At 35.2% G+C, this 19,796-nt stretch overlaps 1 protein-coding gene across 1 annotated transcript in view; it reads left to right on the top strand.

The window, feature by feature from the left end:
• LOC107556418 (D(2)-like dopamine receptor) overlaps positions 1–19,796 on the top strand; it is a 71,540-nt gene that overhangs the window by 19,111 nt on the left and 32,633 nt on the right. The window contains exon 2 of the mRNA XM_016239534.1: positions 9,089–9,395. Within this exon, the coding sequence (XP_016095020.1) occupies positions 9,117–9,395 (279 nt within the window). The 5' untranslated portion in view covers positions 9,089–9,116. The remainder of the gene's footprint in view (positions 1–9,088; positions 9,396–19,796) is intronic.

Here is a 19,796-nt window from a genome sequence, read left to right as displayed (position 1 = left end):
AGATATTCTTACGGAAACTTAAACCTGGCTTTATATCGCGCAAATAACATCAGCATACAACTCATCAAGCGATAAAAGAGTCAAAAATGAAAATTAACCTACCATACTCTAGTGGTTTTTCATCTTCACGAGTCTTTCACGGAGCCGGTGCCGAGGAGGTGTGTGGTTGTTTTTCGCAGTCATTAGGACTACTGTTTTTAGATTTATTAAATATAGTAGGCAAATATTTTTTCAACATGCACTGAAAATCTAAACCTGAGAAACGATAATAAAAGTTTTACTACGTTTTAATAAAATGATTTACAGTGATGCTGTTTGCTAGCTAGTATGCTGACCATCCAATCAAAGGACGATAAAATGCTGACGTTATCTTTAGCCAGCTAGATGGCCCTCATGTTGCCAACTCGAAACCTGATTGGTTAAAGCAACGGTTTCATTGTCATTGATTTAAGCTAACAGATGCCTGCACTGTTAATTCTGAAGGCCTTAAGGCAGATTTATTTGACCCTGACAACACGATTGCTGAAATATGATTGGATAAAAGCAACCAAGAGAAAAGCTATGAAAGGAAGAGAAGACACTATTGGAAATAATTTTATACACATTCATGGAAAAATATATTAAAACTAAATCAGTGATTCTGATCGTGTTTAGGCCAGCAGAGAAGGCTTTGCTGGCCCTGACGGCCCACCAGTGCTATATTCCCATGTGTAAACACAGCACTGGAAACACAAAAGAAGTATGCTAGACTGTTTCTTATTTTGCTGTGTAATTGACTTGAAATACACAGGAAAGTCATATACACTGAAAAGAACCAACTATGTCATTTATTAAGTGCATTGATATTTTGATCTTACCATGGTTTCCGGTTTAAAGCTGTTTTGTTTAGTTTGTCTAAAGGCAAATGACGCTCCCAATACAAAATCAGAATTTTTGTATTAGCTGTACTGACTGCAGAAATTAAATGTGTTTTGATAATTTTGGATTTGAAAGCTTATATAAAGTTTTATTCTTAATACTAATATTATTATTTAGAATAATCTTTATTATAGAGTTATATGTCATATACTAAACCAGCCAGCAAGATAAATCACAATATTGCAAATTTTGATTTGAAGCAAAACATTATTTGAAATTCGGATAAAAAGACAAAGGTACAAGATTATTATTTAACAATTTTAACATTTTAATGGGAAAAAACTGCTGATGACACTCAACTCTACCTCTCATTCCATCCTGATGATCCGACGATAGCTGCTCGCATCTCAGCTCGTCTAACAGACATTTCTTGCTGGATGAAGGACCGTCACCTTCAACTCAACCTTTCCAACTGCTTCACAATTTCACCATCCAGTTAGGCACATCAACCATAACTCCTTCAAAAACAGCCAGAAACCTTGGAGTTATGATTGATGATCAGCTGACTTTCTCAGACCACATTGCTAAAACTGTCTGGTCCTGCAGATTTGCTTTATTCAACATCAAGAAGATCAGGCCCTTTCTTTCAGAACATGCAACACAACTGCTTGTTCAAGCTCCTTTTTCTGTCCAGGCTGGACTATTGCAATGCACGACACACCTCTGTTCATCAATTTGCACTGGCTACCAATAGCTGCTCACATAAAATTCAAGGCATTGATGTTTGCCTACAAAACCACCACTGGCTCTGCACCCCTTCACATAAATTCATTACTTCAGACTTATGTGCCCTCTAGAAGCTTGCGTTCTGCAAGTGAACGTTGCTTAATTGTGCCATCCCAAAGAAGCATAAAATCACTTTTACGGACTATTAAATAAAATTTTCCCTCCTGGTGGAATGACCTGCCCAACTCAATCCAAGCATGTCCTTTGCCATCTTCAAGAATCAGCTAAAAACACATCTCTTGCATCTTTATTTGACCCTCTAACTCTAGCACTCTCTATTCTAATTCTATTCTTAAAAAAACAAAACGTCATTTTAGACTTGCACTCTATTCATCTGCTGCTTGTTTTCTTTGAAAAAAACCCTAACACTTGCTTTCTAATCTTTTTGTATTCTATCTGTAGAATAATCTTTATTATAGAGTTATATGTCATATACTAAACCAGCCAGCAAGATAAATCACAATATTGCAAATTTTGATTTGAAGCAAAACATTATTTGAAATTCGGATAAAAAGACAAAGGTACAAGATTATTATTTAACAATTTTAACATTTTAATGGGAAAAAACTGCTGATGACACTCAACTCTACCTCTCATTCCATCCTGATGATCCGACGATAGCTGCTCGCATCTCAGCTCGTCTAACAGACATTTCTTGCTGGATGAAGGACCGTCACCTTCAACTCAACCTTTCCAACTGCTTCACAATTTCACCATCCAGTTAGGCACATCAACCATAACTCCTTCAAAAACAGCCAGAAACCTTGGAGTTATGATTGATGATCAGCTGACTTTCTCAGACCACATTGCTAAAACTGTCTGGTCCTGCAGATTTGCTTTATTCAACATCAAGAAGATCAGGCCCTTTCTTTCAGAACATGCAACACAACTGCTTGTTCAAGCTCCTTTTTCTGTCCAGGCTGGACTATTGCAATGCACGACACACCTCTGTTCATCAATTTGCACTGGCTACCAATAGCTGCTCACATAAAATTCAAGGCATTGATGTTTGCCTACAAAACCACCACTGGCTCTGCACCCCTTCACATAAATTCATTACTTCAGACTTATGTGCCCTCTAGAAGCTTGCGTTCTGCAAGTGAACGTTGCTTAATTGTGCCATCCCAAAGAAGCATAAAATCACTTTTACGGACTATTAAATAAAATTTTCCCTCCTGGTGGAATGACCTGCCCAACTCAATCCAAGCATGTCCTTTGCCATCTTCAAGAATCAGCTAAAAACACATCTCTTGCATCTTTATTTGACCCTCTAACTCTAGCACTCTCTATTCTAATTCTATTCTTAAAAAAACAAAACGTCATTTTAGACTTGCACTCTATTCATCTGCTGCTTGTTTTCTTTGAAAAAAACCCTAACACTTGCTTTCTAATCTTTTTGTATTCTATCTGTTTTCTTTTCATTTATTATACAATTAACAAAAGCAAAAAAGACCTCTAACACTAGCTTGCTCGATTCTTTTTCTATTCTATCTGTTTTCTTTTTATTTATTATATTATTTTTAAAACCCTTGCTACGTGTACTGCGTTAAGCTAACTGAGACTTGTTATAGTACTTGTATATCATTGCTCTTTTGTTGATTTTGATTGCTTCCATTGTTCTCATTTGTAAGTCGCGTTGGTTAAGTGTCTGTTAAATGACTAAATGTAAATGTAAATGTAAAAAAACTACAGTGCCATTCATTTAGTGATTTAAAGAAGTTGGTAATATATAGAAACTAATATGCAAAACATTTGTATATACAGAATATAAATATGTAACCATTTTTAGAGATTATGGAGACTTTTGTATGGTGCAATTAATCATGATTCTTAGATTGGTTTAGTGTTTTTTTTTTTTTTTTGTTAAGCATTTTTATTAAAAAAAATAAATAATAATAAAAAGTTAAAAGGTAATATCTGCTGATGGATTTAATAAAATCATGTAAAAGCATTGAAACACACACAGTAGGTCTGTCTTTAAAAAAATGTATAAGTTATCATTAAAAATCAATTCCCCTATAGAAAATGAATGGGATTTTTACTTTTGGAAACTGTTGTTGCAGTTTATTGTGTGAAAAAGGGATCATGATATCTTGGGGCCCTTGGCATCAAAAAATGTGAACATTTCTGATCTAAGTAACATGAAGGAACAAATCCGTAACTTCTGTGTTAACAGCTTAAATGTCTGCTTGTTATAGTATAATACATATATTATAACATTATAATGTATATATATTTGCACTGTTAAGTGACTAAACTGTATCAACACTCAAAAATATTTTCACTCTGGGGCTTTGAAAAGAAACCTTCTCGATTAAATTCACAACACAATATATATCCATTCGCTACATCACTCCTACAATACGATATCCTCCCTCCTCCCAGTGCCACGGACTGCACTTATTGGTTGCTGTGAGATAGAGTTGAATGATGCTTTGCCTGCAGAAATTGCAATACAATCTTTTCCCCCCATGATATGTCAAGTGCGTATCACGAAAAGACCACTTTTATTGCGGGTGGGGGTGGATATGAAGAAAATGACACTAAAATTGCTTTTTCTCTGTAGTTTCCACACTATCCTATTGCTGGAGTCCCACTGTGTTTTGTGATACTTTACCAGCCACTGGTTTGTCTGGGGGGTCAGCTCCCATTTATGTGATCACGATCATACACTGTCAGAAACACAGCTCGTTGGCCATGAAAAACATAGTCAAATACTGTATCCAACTAGACAACTAATCAGGGAGCAACGGAATATCAGAGATCCTCTACTGCAGGAAACCAGCCTTCATTCAGTCAAATAAAAGTGTCACGTGCTATTACTTGGTGAACGATGTTTGAGACTAATTGTTACCTAGCAGAGGCAGAGTACCTCTGTTCCTCCTCAGCATTAATTTTGATTCAAAAGCTTAATCCATCTCTGCCCTCCCCTAGATTTCCCAAGGGCAGCCAACTTTTCAGAAGTGAGGGGGACAGAAATGTTATATATATATATGTATATACAGGTGCATCTCAATAAATTAGAATGTTGTGGAAAAGTTCATTTATTTCAGTAATTCAACTCAAATTGTGAAACTTGTGTATTAAATAAATTCAATGCACACAGGCTGAAGTAGTTTAAGTCTTTGGTTCTTTTAATTGTGATGATTTTGGCTCACATTTAACAAAAACCCACCAATTCACCATCTCAACAAATTAGAATATGGTGACATACCAATCAGCTACCAACCGAGAGAACCACAGCCTTATGAGGATTGTCAAGCACAATCGATTCAAGAATTTGAGTGAACTTCACAAGGAATGGACTGAAGTTATATACTACAAACACTTTTTTATCACATAATAAGGCAGAATAGTTTCTATACTGTAATAAATGCTATGTCAATTAGCACTACATTGTTCATATAGCCTACCTTATTTATTACCTAGAGATGACTTGAAAAACACAAATAAACCATATAGTGTCGCAATCATATGTTTAATGTCTTCATGTTTCCAAACCTTTCTGTTTTTCTGTGAAAACAACTGTTTTTATACAGCGATAGCTGGACGCTTTTGTCTATATTAGGAATTTCCTGGTACGACTTTCTGCGTGAAAGCGCCCTCCGTCTTCGAGTATAATGAAGTGATTAGGGCTCCGTGATGTTCATCTCGCCTTACTCTGGCTCCAAATAAAACATCAGATCATGCACAGACTATCCTGTCTCTTTGAATTTAAATCTATATTTATTCACACTGGCTTTTGAAAACCTCTATGCGAACACACTTGCCCGAAAAAGTGCGGGGATGAATTTACGTGATATTAAAAGTGGGGGGACACGTCCCCCGCGTAATCTACACCCCTGCCAAGAGGCAAAGTGTAGACCGACAGCAGTCGAACCCTGATAACAGATGTACTTTAGGCCTGGAGCACCGAAATACATGGCCCTGCCAGTCATACTTTAGATCAAGGACATACATGGATTATCATATATATATGTGTGTGTACAGTTGTTACAACACAGTTGTTACATCAATAATGTGTCAATTTTTAACTGTTTATATTACATAGTTACTTGACCTGTATTTCTATTTCAAAGAAATACTGTTCTTTTGAACTTTCTATTAAAAAAATTAAAAAAATTTAATAATAATAATAATTACTATAAATTGTATCACGATTTCCACAAAAATGTTAAGCAGCACAGCTGTTTTCAGCACTGATAACAATAATACTAATAAAATGTCTTTTGAGGACCAAATCAGCATCTTAGAATGATTTCTGAAGGATCACGGAAGTGACACTGAAGACTGGAGTAATGATGCTGAAAATTCAACTTTGCCATCACAGAAATAAATTACATATTAAAATTGAAACATTTTCAATTGTAATAATATTTAAAAATATTACTGTTTTGCTTTACTTCTAATCAAATAAAGGCAGCTTTGGAAAGAGACTTATTTCAAAAACATGACAAAAATCTTACAGAATCCAAACTTTATATATAATGAATTTGGATTTTTACTGAAAGATATAGCCTTTCAATTCAATCTCCAGTCAAGAGTATGTCTAATATTTTTCATGTCAGTAACTTACTCTGATGAATATTAATGTTAAAAGTATGTAATAAACTGGCACAACAAGAAAGGACTACTCACTGACAGAATATGACTGAATAACTTTATTTTCTTCTAGTAAAACAGGCAGTATTTAAATTAAAATACCATAAAAATGTGCAAATTACATTCTAGTCATTTAGGATTTGAAATAAGTGAGACAAACAATTCAGATGATCAATCCTGAGCAAAGGGAAGGTTCTCAGTGGTTCGAAGTTATTCATTGATTCTTGTTAAAAGTATGTAATAAACTGGCACAACAAGAAAGGACTACTCACTGACAGAATATGACTGAATAACTTTATTTTCTTCTAATAAAACAGGCAGTATTTAAATTAAAATACCATAAAAATGTGCAAATTACATTCTAGTCATTTAGGATTTGAAATAAGTGAGACAAACAATTCAGATGATCAATCCTGAGCAAAGGGAAGGTTCTCAGTGGTTCGAAGTTATTCATTGATTCTTGTTGGGTCATAGCTGGATGGATCATCCTCTCTGCTGTGTTTGACACAGACATCATTTTGTCAGGCAGTTTGCATCAATCAGCGGCCCTCACTTGCTCCATTGAGTCTGTGGCACCACCGTCACACACACATTCACAGAGGTGATTCTGGGTAAGGGTGGAGGGCAACGAATATAGATTGATGCTATAAAGGAGCAGGGAGATTGTTTCTGTAAAAGGCCATTTGTTTTACTCCCCGTTCTTTCTTTGTAGTTTTGTCTTACTTTTTCTTTCTATGGGAATGAAAAGGATGAAGGTCTATATATAGATTTTTTTATTTTTTTTGCCTTGATGCTTGAACATTTGTGTTTTTTTTGGTTCGTTAGACTTTGCTATTATCATTTGTGAGTGTCTTATACTGCAACATATGGTCCTTCTGTGTGCTGACTTGTCACCACAAGAAAGCTTTTAATTATTGATCTGTTATACAGGTTTTCTAATGTTTGCCCTCTTTAAGTCTGAATTGATGTTGAGCTTTAGAATATTCGGCTTCTGATTAAAGCACTGAATCCTTCAGAGAGGATCACGCTGTGATCAGCGGTAGCTAGATGCAATCATCACATGCTAATGTGCATTGGCTCGTTTAGTTACACTCGAAGAAGAATGGTCTCTCAAAGCCAATTCGTCGGTCACCGACGTGACGTTGAGAGTGACCGACTGAAAGGGAACCTATAATATAAATTTTTTTGCTGATATTAGTGAAAATTGGCTATATATATATATATATGATACTGTAATTTTATATTTGAGCACAGAACTTACAGAAAATGTACTAAAATTTACTAAATTTTCAAAACCAACATACAAAACAACTGCTAGAGAAAGCAAGAATTTGTGTAATTGGATTTTTGACTTTCATGAGGCATTCAAGCATTATTTTAATAAATATTTTTTGTTAAATGTGAGCCAAAATCATCACAATTAAAAGAACCAAAGACTTAAACTACTTCAATCTGTGTGCATTGAATTTATTGAATACACGAGTTTCACAATTTGAGTTGAATTACTGAAATAAATGAATTTTTCCTAGGCATTCTAATTTATTGAGATGCACCTGTATATATGTATGTGTGTGTGTGTGAGATAATTGTCCCTAAGCTTTGGTAGCTTGTATCCTCAGTCTCGCTGCTATTTCCTGTTGGTTTGAGATGTTTATTTTGGAGCAGCAATAGATCTTGCTCTGTAAATTCCAAATCAATACAAGACAGCTATTATGCCACTATTCACACAGAAAAATCAATCATGTTTCAGCAGCTGTCCAATGTTATGGAGCTTAGAGGAGAAACTGGATGAAGAATAGAAGATATTTTCTGTAATGTGTGTGTGTCTCAAATATTTTACGTAGGAAATGAAGATGGGTGTGATTGTGAGTGTCAGGTGAATGCTGTGATTATGCTGATTGATCATTTACAATGCTCAATGTCACCCATATTGTGGAAGAGTGCTCAAGATTCCTCGTTCTCATTATTTTCTTTTCCTTAGTGTCTTGCTGCTTTTATAACTGTATCATATTGAATCTGTCCTCATACAGACACAAAACATTGTGTGAATATAAATGACCTCTCATTAAATGACTGTTTAATCCATTAATTCTGTTAAGTTGAGTTCTGTTCCTGTTCCAAGGTTTAAACAGAGCGTCCAATGGGAAGGAAAACACATAAATGAGATCTCTTTAATATCTCAATTATTTCTCCTATAGACAGCAGTGAGATTAAAAGCAAATGAAGACTTTTTCTTCTTCATTTAGTCCTGAGAAAAAGACTAATTTTTTCTGAGTTTTTGACAACATCACAAACTTGAAATGCCAGGATGCTATTAAGGATGCTATTACAAGTCTGAGATGTCTATATAAACTCAAAACTTTCTCATTAAATTTCGTCCAATCTGGGCTATGGACATGGAAGTTTGTTTATGCCATGGGATAAAATAAATACAAAAATAATAATAAGAAAGGTAATTGAAACGTTTATCTCACAATTGTAATTGTTTATTCTGTGTCAGGAACCAAAAAAAGCAGAATTGCAAGATGAAAATTCAGAAATCTGAGAAAAAAGTCAGAATTGTAAGATGCAAACTCAGAAATTTCAGTTTCATATTTCACACTTATGACTTCAGGAGTGTTTGGGAAAGCTGTTTGAAAACAATCCTAATTTTTGTTCCATTTGGTGATGAACATGACCTGCAAATTACACACGTCTGCTATAAATGAAATGTACCCGAAAACTCTACTGAGATATGATAGAGCAACCTCTGATCAATAATATTTTCCTTTGTGTTGGTGTACTACTGCTTGGTTTCATTCCATTTTTTGTGGCTTCACTGACAGTGAATTATGTCTCTCAGTTTCAGGCTTCTTCCCTGGCCACAGCTCATGGATTTCCTCACGGAGTATCCCTACAATGACACTTATTATGACAACGGGACCGGGGCACTCAACAGCACAAGCTGTGAGGCCAAGCATCAGTATAACTACTATGCCATGCTCCTGACTCTCCTCATCTTTGTCGTTGTCTTCGGCAATGTGTTGGTGTGTATGGCAGTCTCCAGAGAGAAAGCGCTGCAGACTACCACTAATTATCTCATTGTCAGCCTGGCGGTGGCAGATCTTCTCGTGGCCACATTAGTTATGCCCTGGGTGGTGTACCTTGAGGTAAGAAACATTAATTGTATCATATGGAGCCACATTTCTTGATTGCTGAAAATTTAATATAACCTAAGATTATATGTCAAAAAATTTGCCTCAACATTGACCTTTTAAACACTTTAAGGATATGAGGCATGATTCAGAGTGCCTCACTATTGCTTAAATATGTTCTCTTGAATTAATTTAATAGGATAATCAGCTAACAACACCTTCAGCACATGTCCCAGGGGCTGCAGTAAGCTGGCTCCTTACAGCTTTTGGGTTTATAATGCACGTGGCACCACACAGCTTTTGTGTCGGCTGTGTGATTTCCAACTCCCAGATAGCCAATTGATCCGTCCTTTGTCCTTGAAACATATTGCACCTCAGACTATAATTTGTAGCCCCACAAAGGTTCCATGGGAAATAGAGGACTAACTGAGCTGCAGCAATGGATCAGTAGGGTAATTTCACTTTTTGTCCTTATGTGTTATACTCTGTATAAGACCACCAATAGAAGCCTGCAAATGCTATTGTGGAATTGTGATGCAAAATATTTTGACCCATATTTATTTGTATAAATTATATATAGAATAAGCCTTCTTAAAGCTACTTAAGTGATTCAGTCAAGAGCAGTGAGTGATTGTCTTTTTCTTTTGTTGTTCAATTAACATTATGGACACACACAGTAGCAGGTATATTAGGCTTCTTTACTTTAAGACTTAATGCACAGATCCAATATACTGATACACATCCAATATTCTCCCAGCTGATTACATGCACTTAAGACATAGCCAACACTGTTTAGTGAATACTCACCAAAACAAACATATTGACATATTTGTCATGATTCGCTGTGGGAGGAATGATGGAGATGCGGAGAAACATTCAACAGTCTTTAATACTTGAATCACAAGGGATAATTCACAACAGGAGCATGGGAAACACACGACATCCAACAAGTAGACCAGACAAACACAAACTGAACAGACTGGGACTTTTATTAAACACAGGGCAATCAGGGGAACACAGGTGCATGAAATGAGTCAATTAAGGGTGTTTTCACACTTGAGTCCTCTAAAAGAACCGAACCCAGACCCCTTTAAGTGGACCAAGAGGTGGACCAAGCGAAAAAGGACCCAGTTATCTTTGTGTTCACACTATCGCAGTTCCTGAAAGAGGACTCAGATCATTTTTTGGTCCACTTAAGCAGTAATGGTGACTCAGACCTCTTTGTGTTTAGACTGTTGCTTTTTTGGATCTAGTCCAGTGTTTGATGGCTGACATTATATTGGAATATTTTTATCTTTTGCACAAAAATATAAGTTTCGTACACCTTTGTAATATTTATTTTGAATTGTTTTCCTTGTCTATGTAATCATGTTTATTTTATAGCACAGGATTACTGCAGGATTTTTAAGCTCAAATTTAAGACTTTTTAAGACCTGCACAGATCAAATTAATGCTATATGAGTGGGGTGGGGCAATGTTTTAAAATTACTGTAAAAAGCAAGATTTACAGTTCAGATAGCCTACAGGTTTTCACAAAACAGCACTTTCAGAACTGCATAAAGAAACTTTGAAATGTGCAGCGCTCATATTTATCTAATGAAATCATAGCCTTTTTCATTTTAATCACCACATTAGGCTGTATGACAGTTGTCTTTCCATCCCCATTGTACTTTTTATGGCCTTAAATTTGATACCAAAAAGGACCAGCGGAAAAGGCATGCTGACATTGAGAGAATTTTTTTTTAAATAAAATATAATAAACTGTCAGGGATCTGGAAGGAGGACCCAATTGCAGTGGGAGTAACAAGGGTTTATTGACAAAACAGATCAATACAAAAGGGTTGTGAGGTGCACAGGTGATCCCACAACAGGAACACAGTAAACCGAGATAGCTAGGGAAGGCCACTGGAACAGCCTCAGACATCAACTGGCAGAATACTATAGCAGCAGAAGAGGCGGCAAGACCAGGCCAGTGGAGAGACCAGAGCAAGGCACCAGAGAGCAGAGCTCAGATACTTATTGACCATAAACTCTGAAGCACCCCAGACGCCAGGCAAGGGAACCAGTGGACAGGAACATGTCAGGACAGGAACTAACACCACAACCAGACAAAACATGGCTCCACAGGAACACAAATTATTCCAAGACAGGTAAGAGAATAAACTAAACAAAACAAAAAGGACAAAAAAATTTTTTTAAATAAGTAAATTAACCAACACAAATAACTTAAATATCAACCAAAAGATGCAAACAAAAGATCAGGACTAAGAGAACTAAATGAATACTAAAATAAAAGCAAAAAGACAAAAACAGACCAAAAACAAGGAGCAAGACAAGAACATAGAATTACAAGAGACAAGACTAGGGCAAGACTAGAGCACAAGATCAAACAGACAGGGAGACAGGAACACATCCACAGAGACAGTGAGGGAAAGAATAACCACGGACCGGCCAAGACAGTAGGGCAAAGGGCACTATAAATAGGGAGGAAAACACGAGGAACAGGTGAGCACAATTAGACCAACAAGGCTAACAAGAGGGTGTGGTAAAGAGGAAACAAGGAGGAGAAGCACATGGCTGAGAAAAACAAACTATATATAACATCAATATATATGTATAACATATAACTGAATAAGTCAAATATAAATCTTCATGATCTCTCTCTCACACACACACACCTGTTTACTGTGTACACACACAACATTTTACTGTTTGCATTTCTAATACAATCCTCTTTCCATAACTCAAGTATGCAAACCTCTTTGCCAGGGGGATATAGCCCCCCTAAAAATGGCCTAGCGACGCCCATGGCTGGGTAGATCAGTACATTACAATTAAAATGTCCACATCTAACCTCCCTACCATGCAGACGATTAGTTCTGATTGGATATCTTTCAAAATCGCCCCTTCCTAACATTTTCAATTCACAAAAAGATCGATAGAAAATCACAAATAGATTTTCATCGTAGTTTTGTCATTCAAAACTGGTTTTTACTCATCGTCTCATTTTCGTTGGTGAAAAATTGTTGACAAAAAAAAAAAAAAAAAACTGACAACAAATATTTGACAAAATTAACTGTATAAATCCTATAGTGACCAATATTACAATTCTGGCCGATATCTTTCTTGTTGCATATTATAATCAATTGCAAGTTGCAGATATTATGATTATATGCTAATTTGGTTAAAAAAACAATTAAACAATTTAAAATGCTACATAACATTATTATGTAGAGTACTGTATGAAAATAGATATTCATAATAATTTGGGGATTTTCAAAAGATTTAAGTGATCGTTAGATGATAGAAAATATCACCTAAATTTAAAAAGTAGGTGAAATGGCACAAATATATATTAAACATCCAATATTGGCTTATGTATCCAGTGTCGATAACTGATATGGTACCAGTATATTGTGCATCCCTACTCAACACCTAACAAGTAAACCTAAAAATAATTTATTCATGCTTCAGTGCATGCTGGGAACTTAACCATTAACAAATCAGCAGCATTGTTCAATATTAAAATTAGACAAGTTGGGCCAACATCAATTAATATAAAACTGTTAGTCTACCATGCATTTGTAGATGCAATATCATTCAGTTTTTCTCTGTGACACAAAATGATGGTCTCTGCCATGGTTTCAAGCATGAAGCACACTGATGTGCGTGGTAACTGATTGCTCTCGATTTCTCCCGACATATAAAGGGTTGCCTTGTGGACATTATAATGTTCGTAAGTCTTAATCTTGCTGGTTAAACAGCAGTTGAAGTCCCTCCCTTCTCTGATGGATCGCTTTTGCAGGTCATTTGATAATGGTAAGGGTCATTTGACAATGATATATTAAACTTCATTGATAGATTGATTGACTTCCAGTGACATAGAATTACAACAAATTGACTAATCTTTTGTCATTATTTTGTTGTCGTTCTTGTTCATGCCAGCATTATCATTTGCTTTATTCAGATTGGCAGCAGCTATTTTAGTATCAAAGAGATACTATTACAGTTTTTATTGATAATTTGAATTTGTTTTTATTTTCATACTTTCAATATATAATTCATTCATTCATTCGTTCGTTCATTCATTTAATAAATATGTCTATATAGCTTTTATAAATTTTTGTTTTAGTTTTAGTACATCCAATTAAACTAAATGAAGAGAGAAATGTTGCCTTGGCAAATAGCTGATATTATTATTATTATTATTATTATTTTCTATTTCACTTCAGTTAAGTTTATTTTATTTCAAAGAACACCTTTTTGATATAGTTTTAGTTAACTATTGATGCTTGTAGCTGAAGACAACTCTTGAATTTGTTATAAAATTAGTTTGTGCTAAGGGCAATATTATCTCAAAAGCCTACAATTCAACTGCTAAAGTGCAACAGGCATTCTCTGTTGAATTGCTTTTCAGTTGCACCATTAACCACAAATAATGATAATAGCGCTGGGAATGTAAGGAATGTGTGCTTTTTGTAGCACAAATGGAGAATTTTAATGTACTGTACAGTCTTTGAGTCCATTCGGTACTATTGAGATATCAATGAAACAAACTCATCAGGCATTCTGCTCTACAGAAAAGACCATCAAAACAGAGCTAAATTGTTTACATTCATGAAAATAAAACACATTGAATAATGATAAACCATGTGCCAGCATATTTCAAACCTTACAAACTCTCTGCCGAAATGTTCATGTGGCCTTGAAATATCATCCATATCAAGTTTCAGTCTAACCTCAGATGTGGAAAAACCACATTGGTAGTGCAGTATTTTTAAAGATACATGAGAAGCCTTTCTGGTTAAAGTGAAAGCATGCTGACATTTTCATCCGGTGGTAACTTTGAAATTCTGTGGCCCTGCACAATTGGCTTTTCATGCACGGCAGGTCAACAGAAAAGAGAGACCTACATGGCATCATTGTCATGTTGCTTATCAATGTCCATCTCAATCCGCATCACTCTGTGAAACTAGCCTTTGGTTGAACTTCGCAGGGTCAGCTCAGCTGCTCTTTCAACTTCATTGAAAAAATGTGACCACCGTATTGATGATTAGAAGGGTTTATGCAATGTTTTCTGGAAATTATGTTATCCACCATTCTTGAACAGTGAAAGAAAGCTCTAGTACGGTGGCCAAGAGAACTCAACACACTGCAAATGAAAAAAAACACATGCAAATTAAGAAAACATCTTCGTCAGTTTGACAACACTTGATGCAAATACGCACAATGCGACCAAATATGGAAACACACTGAAAACACTCGCAATACAACCAAAAACAGAAATGCACTGCAAATACAGAAATGTGCTGCAGATATGCACAGCACAAACAAATACAGACAGATGCTGCAAAAACAGGAACTGCAACAAGTGACGAATCTGGGACATGCTTATCAATGTCTACTCTGAAAGGTGAGATTTTTGTTAAATTTAACATCCTGATCATATGATTCCTTAGCTTTTTTTGGCGGGGGGGGGGACAAAAATAAACAATTACTGTAACTGTGATCACAATTACTGTAACTGCTGGCTAACTTACTTTTATAACGCACCTTACAAAAATTAACCATGGTTGTACTATTAAAAAAAAAACATTGTTATTATAGTTAAGCCATGGTAACCAGACATTGACCATGGTTTTGCTACACTAAAAGTTTAACCATGGTATTTGTACTACTGTGGTTATACAGATGGTAATCAATATACAAAAAAAAAACATGATTACTACACTTTTACTATAATAATATCATGGTTAATTGTTGGGGTCCCCTTAAAACATTTCCCTTATGAAAATAAACCATGGTTTTGTTATAGTAAAAGTGTAGTAACCATGTTTTTTGGCCATTTGTATACTACAAATACCATGGTTAAAATATGGTAAGTGTAGCAAAACCATGGTTAAAATCATTATTTAACTATAGTAACCATGGTTTTCTTAAGTTGCAGCACGTTGAGCTCTCTCGGTCACCGTACCAGATGCCATTAATACAGGTAATGAGTGGAGGACAGAGGAGCCTCTTAAAGAAGAAGTTACAGGTCTGTGAGAGCCAGAAATCTTGCTTGTTTGTAGGTGACCAAATACTTATTTTACAGAGGAATTTACCAATTAATCCTTTAAAAATCCTACATTGTGTTTTTCTGGATTTTTTTTTCTCATTTTGTCTCTCATAGTTGAGGTATACCTATGATGAAAATTACAGGCCTCTCTCATCTTTTTAAGTGGGAGAACTTGCACAATTGGTGGCTGACTAAATACTTTTTTCCCCACTGTATATAAAAATAGCTATTTATATTGTAATATACAAAGAGGACTAGAAAGGACTGTAACATTCACCATGTGTCAACATGTTCATTGTCTTTAGTTGTCTTAAGAGAGCCAATTAAAGTATAGTTAACTCAATTTTGGACCAAAATAAATTATTGAACTAGCAAACACCTTGTGAATGGTACTGTTGCTGGGAATAGTGCCATAGTCTCTAGAAGTATGTTGATGATTTTGGCTGCTGTAGATAGAGCATCTTTTGGAGGCAAAGAGTGTTTTGTAATAATAAAAACCAGACAACTACACATGATATGTGTTTTATTTATTTATTTACTGTATTTATTTAGTATGATGGTAAAAGTACCGTGGTATTACTATATGATGCCATTACAACACTGTTTAGTTTTGTTGTGACATCTTCTGAAACTGCCATTACAAATCAATTTTGAGGCAATTGTAAAGAGTATTGTTTCTAATATATTCAAATATTATATAGTGTAAGGAGGCTGGTAAAATTAATACATAATAAAGGTTAAATACATTAATCATTCCACCTCCACTCCATTCCAATCTACTCCAACTTATATACAACCCAGGCAAAAGATGTGCGAAATGCAAAATAAATGAATCCATTAAATACCCAAATTACATCAACTATACCAAAACACCACTCAAAATATTGCCAATTACTGTAAAATTCCCAGAGTAATAAGAATCCACACAAACATCCCTGTGTAATCACATGTATAGTGACATAATAATGTGTTTACTTGCTTTATGATCCTTACATTATTGATGTACACAGTCATAAAAGTGTACATTACATTTAAATTTTAATGAATACATTTAAATGAGGTAGGGCCAATGAAACTAAAACTTCAGCTTCTTAACTTTTAGCTTTGGTTGAAATTGGTTGAATAAAAAATAATAGTTTGAGATCAAAAAGTAATTGGCGGACCCTCTGTAGTACCACCGTGGACCCCCTGTAGAAGAGCCTGGATTAGACCCAACATTCAACAGTGTATGCGTTTTTTTTGCAGCAGCTACTTTAAGACTTAAAGGTAGATAGATGTCTTCAATCACTCTAGAGATTCCTGGCAGTGTTGCAGACACACTGTATTGAGCTGTCGACCGAGACGGAGTTTGGCCATGTAAAAGAAGTGTCATCTTGTCACCGTTTACCTGTAAATAATGAATGGCTTTATAAAGATGTGCTTGGGTAGACATGCTCTCACTGTGATTTCTGCATCTAATGATGGAGAGGATGGAGAAAGGGAAGGCTGATGAATTATGCCAGCACTGATTTATAAAAATACGTCAAGTTAATAGGATCGGTGTTGAAAAGAACCGAAAGATATAGTGATGAGCGAAAAAAAATATTGAGCGAATTTATGCTATGAGTTATGTTGACAGTTCCAGCTGACAGGACGTGATTTAGTAAGATTTAAAAATAGTGATGATATTGCACAAGTGTTCATTGTTGTTGTGTTTTCATAGTAGGGATTTGTAAATGGCTAGGCTGAAGCAGTGAGATAACACCAAATCAATGACTACTCCAAAGTGAAAACCTTCATAATTTCCTTTGTGCAGAAAGGGACTTCCATAACAGATATTTCTCTAGAGAGTTTATGAAAGTCTTGAAGAATGAGTAAATATATAGTGTTCATAATATAGGACAATATAGGAATATTCATTGCAATGTCAAAGACAAAAAGGCCCACGTTTGCTGCAACTACAGTTTTGAAAGATAATACTTGGACTAATTTACAACAACAGTTGTGTCACTATTGCATATAGACAAAAAAAATTCACTAACCACACACAAACGTCAGAATGGGTTCCTATTAAATTAAAAGAAATACAACACATTCTGGGATGTTCTTCCACCCTGGTCTACAAATGTTATTTTGTTAAATATGATGAAATATATAAAATAAATGAATAAGTGAATTTCCATCACATTTCTAGGGATATCTATCCATCCATCCATCAATGGCCAATAAAGCAAGGCTACGTTCAAATTGTGCATTGTCTTTGAATTTCAATTTATTTTAATTCTTTACATTCAAATTCAAATTCCAATTCAACATCCTGTTTACTACCTGAATTCAGATTCAGTTCAGGAATTGAATTTAAAATGAATTCTCAGTTCAGTTCTGCGTGGTGCACAGATTGAGGTAGTCTGCTGAATTCACCCCAAAGAGCTTTGCATGAGTGATAATAATCTTTTGTTTTATATGCATGTCTTAATAATACAAACGTTTGTGGACAGAGAGGACATGTGGACTAGAATGAAGTCAACATTTTGGACGGTCAGTTCTAAAGATTCATTTCTGCAGTCTGCTGTTGGTGGAAATGACAGGTAGATCAAATGTGACAGGTTGCTGTAATGAGAGGTGGAGAATTATTCTTCATGTCTCCTGAGATAAAGAAGAAAGCAAACTGACTTAGAGGGCTCTCATTGGTACTCTATTGAGTTGTTTTGGAAAATCTTGCTCTTTCTATTAGCTCACTGTCTTACTCCCCTGGTACCAGCTACTGCTGGCTAATGTGGTGCCACTTGAGTACTAATACGTTCTCAGTTGTAAAGGGCATCTAACTCTATTAAGAAAACACTTCAGGGGGATCATTGTTTAATATAACAAAAAATGTCATTTTCAGAGTAACCTACACAATTTGATTTGTATGGCCAGATTTAGGGGAAAATACAAATGTTTTAGGTGACACGAGGGAGGATAAAGCTACAGTCATTCACAGCACTAGGTATTGGAATTGAGGAATATAGGTCATTTAACATTATTCTTCATTTTATATTTCTAATGAATAACAACACCTTCAGTAAACATTACTCTGTAAGTCTTTGACTAAGTTAAAATAACATGGAAAGAAAAATACACATACAGTAATTAGTGTATTATACAATACTCATCTTTCTAAGTATACATACTTCAAATATAGTTAAGTACCTCTTTACTTATTCATACTAAGAGCTGAAGAGCTCCACTAAAAGCTTGTTGAATGTACTTAAATGGAAGGTGGACTTTTATCTCTTAATATATGCTTTAAATGTAAAACCAAAGCTAAATATCCATATAATGCTTTTTTGTTGTTTTAATTCAAATTGCTGAGTGTATGATTGAGAAAATAGCCTTTCATACATTAATAAGGCATGAGTATATCTCATATATTCCACCTCTCAAGTGCTGTTAGCCCGTTTACATTTCTGTGAGCTATCGTTTCATCTCTTGCTTTGTAAAACTGCTAACTTGAATAATTCATAGAAATGCTGCTGTTTATCGTCACACTGATTTGTGTGTATTAATGGCTTCCCAGCAGTATTGCTAAGACTCTGTGGGGTGTTAAATATCTCTCCATACAAAATCACATGCAGGTCCTAAATGAAAGGTTTTGTGGAAAACTACTGGATATTCCTTACATAATATAACAAGTCAACGGTATTTTTCAATCATGAGTAATCTTATTTGAAAAACATTTTTAAATACTGTTGTTTTTATATGGTTTCATACAGAGAAATGTTTCCTCGATATGCAGCATTATTAAAGGGATTGTTCAACTTCAGTTGCTGGTCCCCATTGACTTCCATAGTATGGGGGGGGAGTACTGCCGGAATTTTACCGTAAAAAATACGGTAGCAACGTTTTTAAACTTAAATTTACAGTTAAATACCATAATTTCATTAACTGATATAATGTTAACATACCAACCTATTGAAGTACTGAAATCTGTTTTGTACTAGGGATGGGCGTATCGATCCTAAGTATCGATATATCGATACTGACGCGAGTATCGAAAGTATCGATACTCAAACAAAAAATATCGATACTAAGGTGTATTTTATTTACCAGTGATTTTGTTTATTTAACAAAAATAATAATAATAATGCGTACAATATGCATTGAATTGGACGAATAACCTTTGTTAGCGAGTAATTGTGTAGGATAGAACTATTTTCCTGCTCATCTAAACACGCAAATGTTGTAAGACAGAACTAATCAATCACACAGAGCATCCACTCACTGCTGACAGTGCATTCAAACAGGGCTGCGTTTCCCAAAAGTATCATTAGAAAGCATTAAAGCTTCTGGGAATGGCAGCCCTGAACAATGCTTATCAGAGGACAGAAGAAAAAAAA

The sequence above is a fragment of the Sinocyclocheilus grahami genome, unplaced genomic scaffold (genome assembly GCF_001515645.1).
Source record: "Sinocyclocheilus grahami isolate Dianchi unplaced genomic scaffold, SAMN03320097.WGS_v1.1 scaffold567.1, whole genome shotgun sequence".
NCBI classification, from domain to species: Eukaryota; Metazoa; Chordata; class Actinopteri; order Cypriniformes; family Cyprinidae; genus Sinocyclocheilus; species Sinocyclocheilus grahami.
Note: the sequence above shows the minus strand (reverse complement) of the source record. Positions and strands in the feature narration are given on the sequence as shown.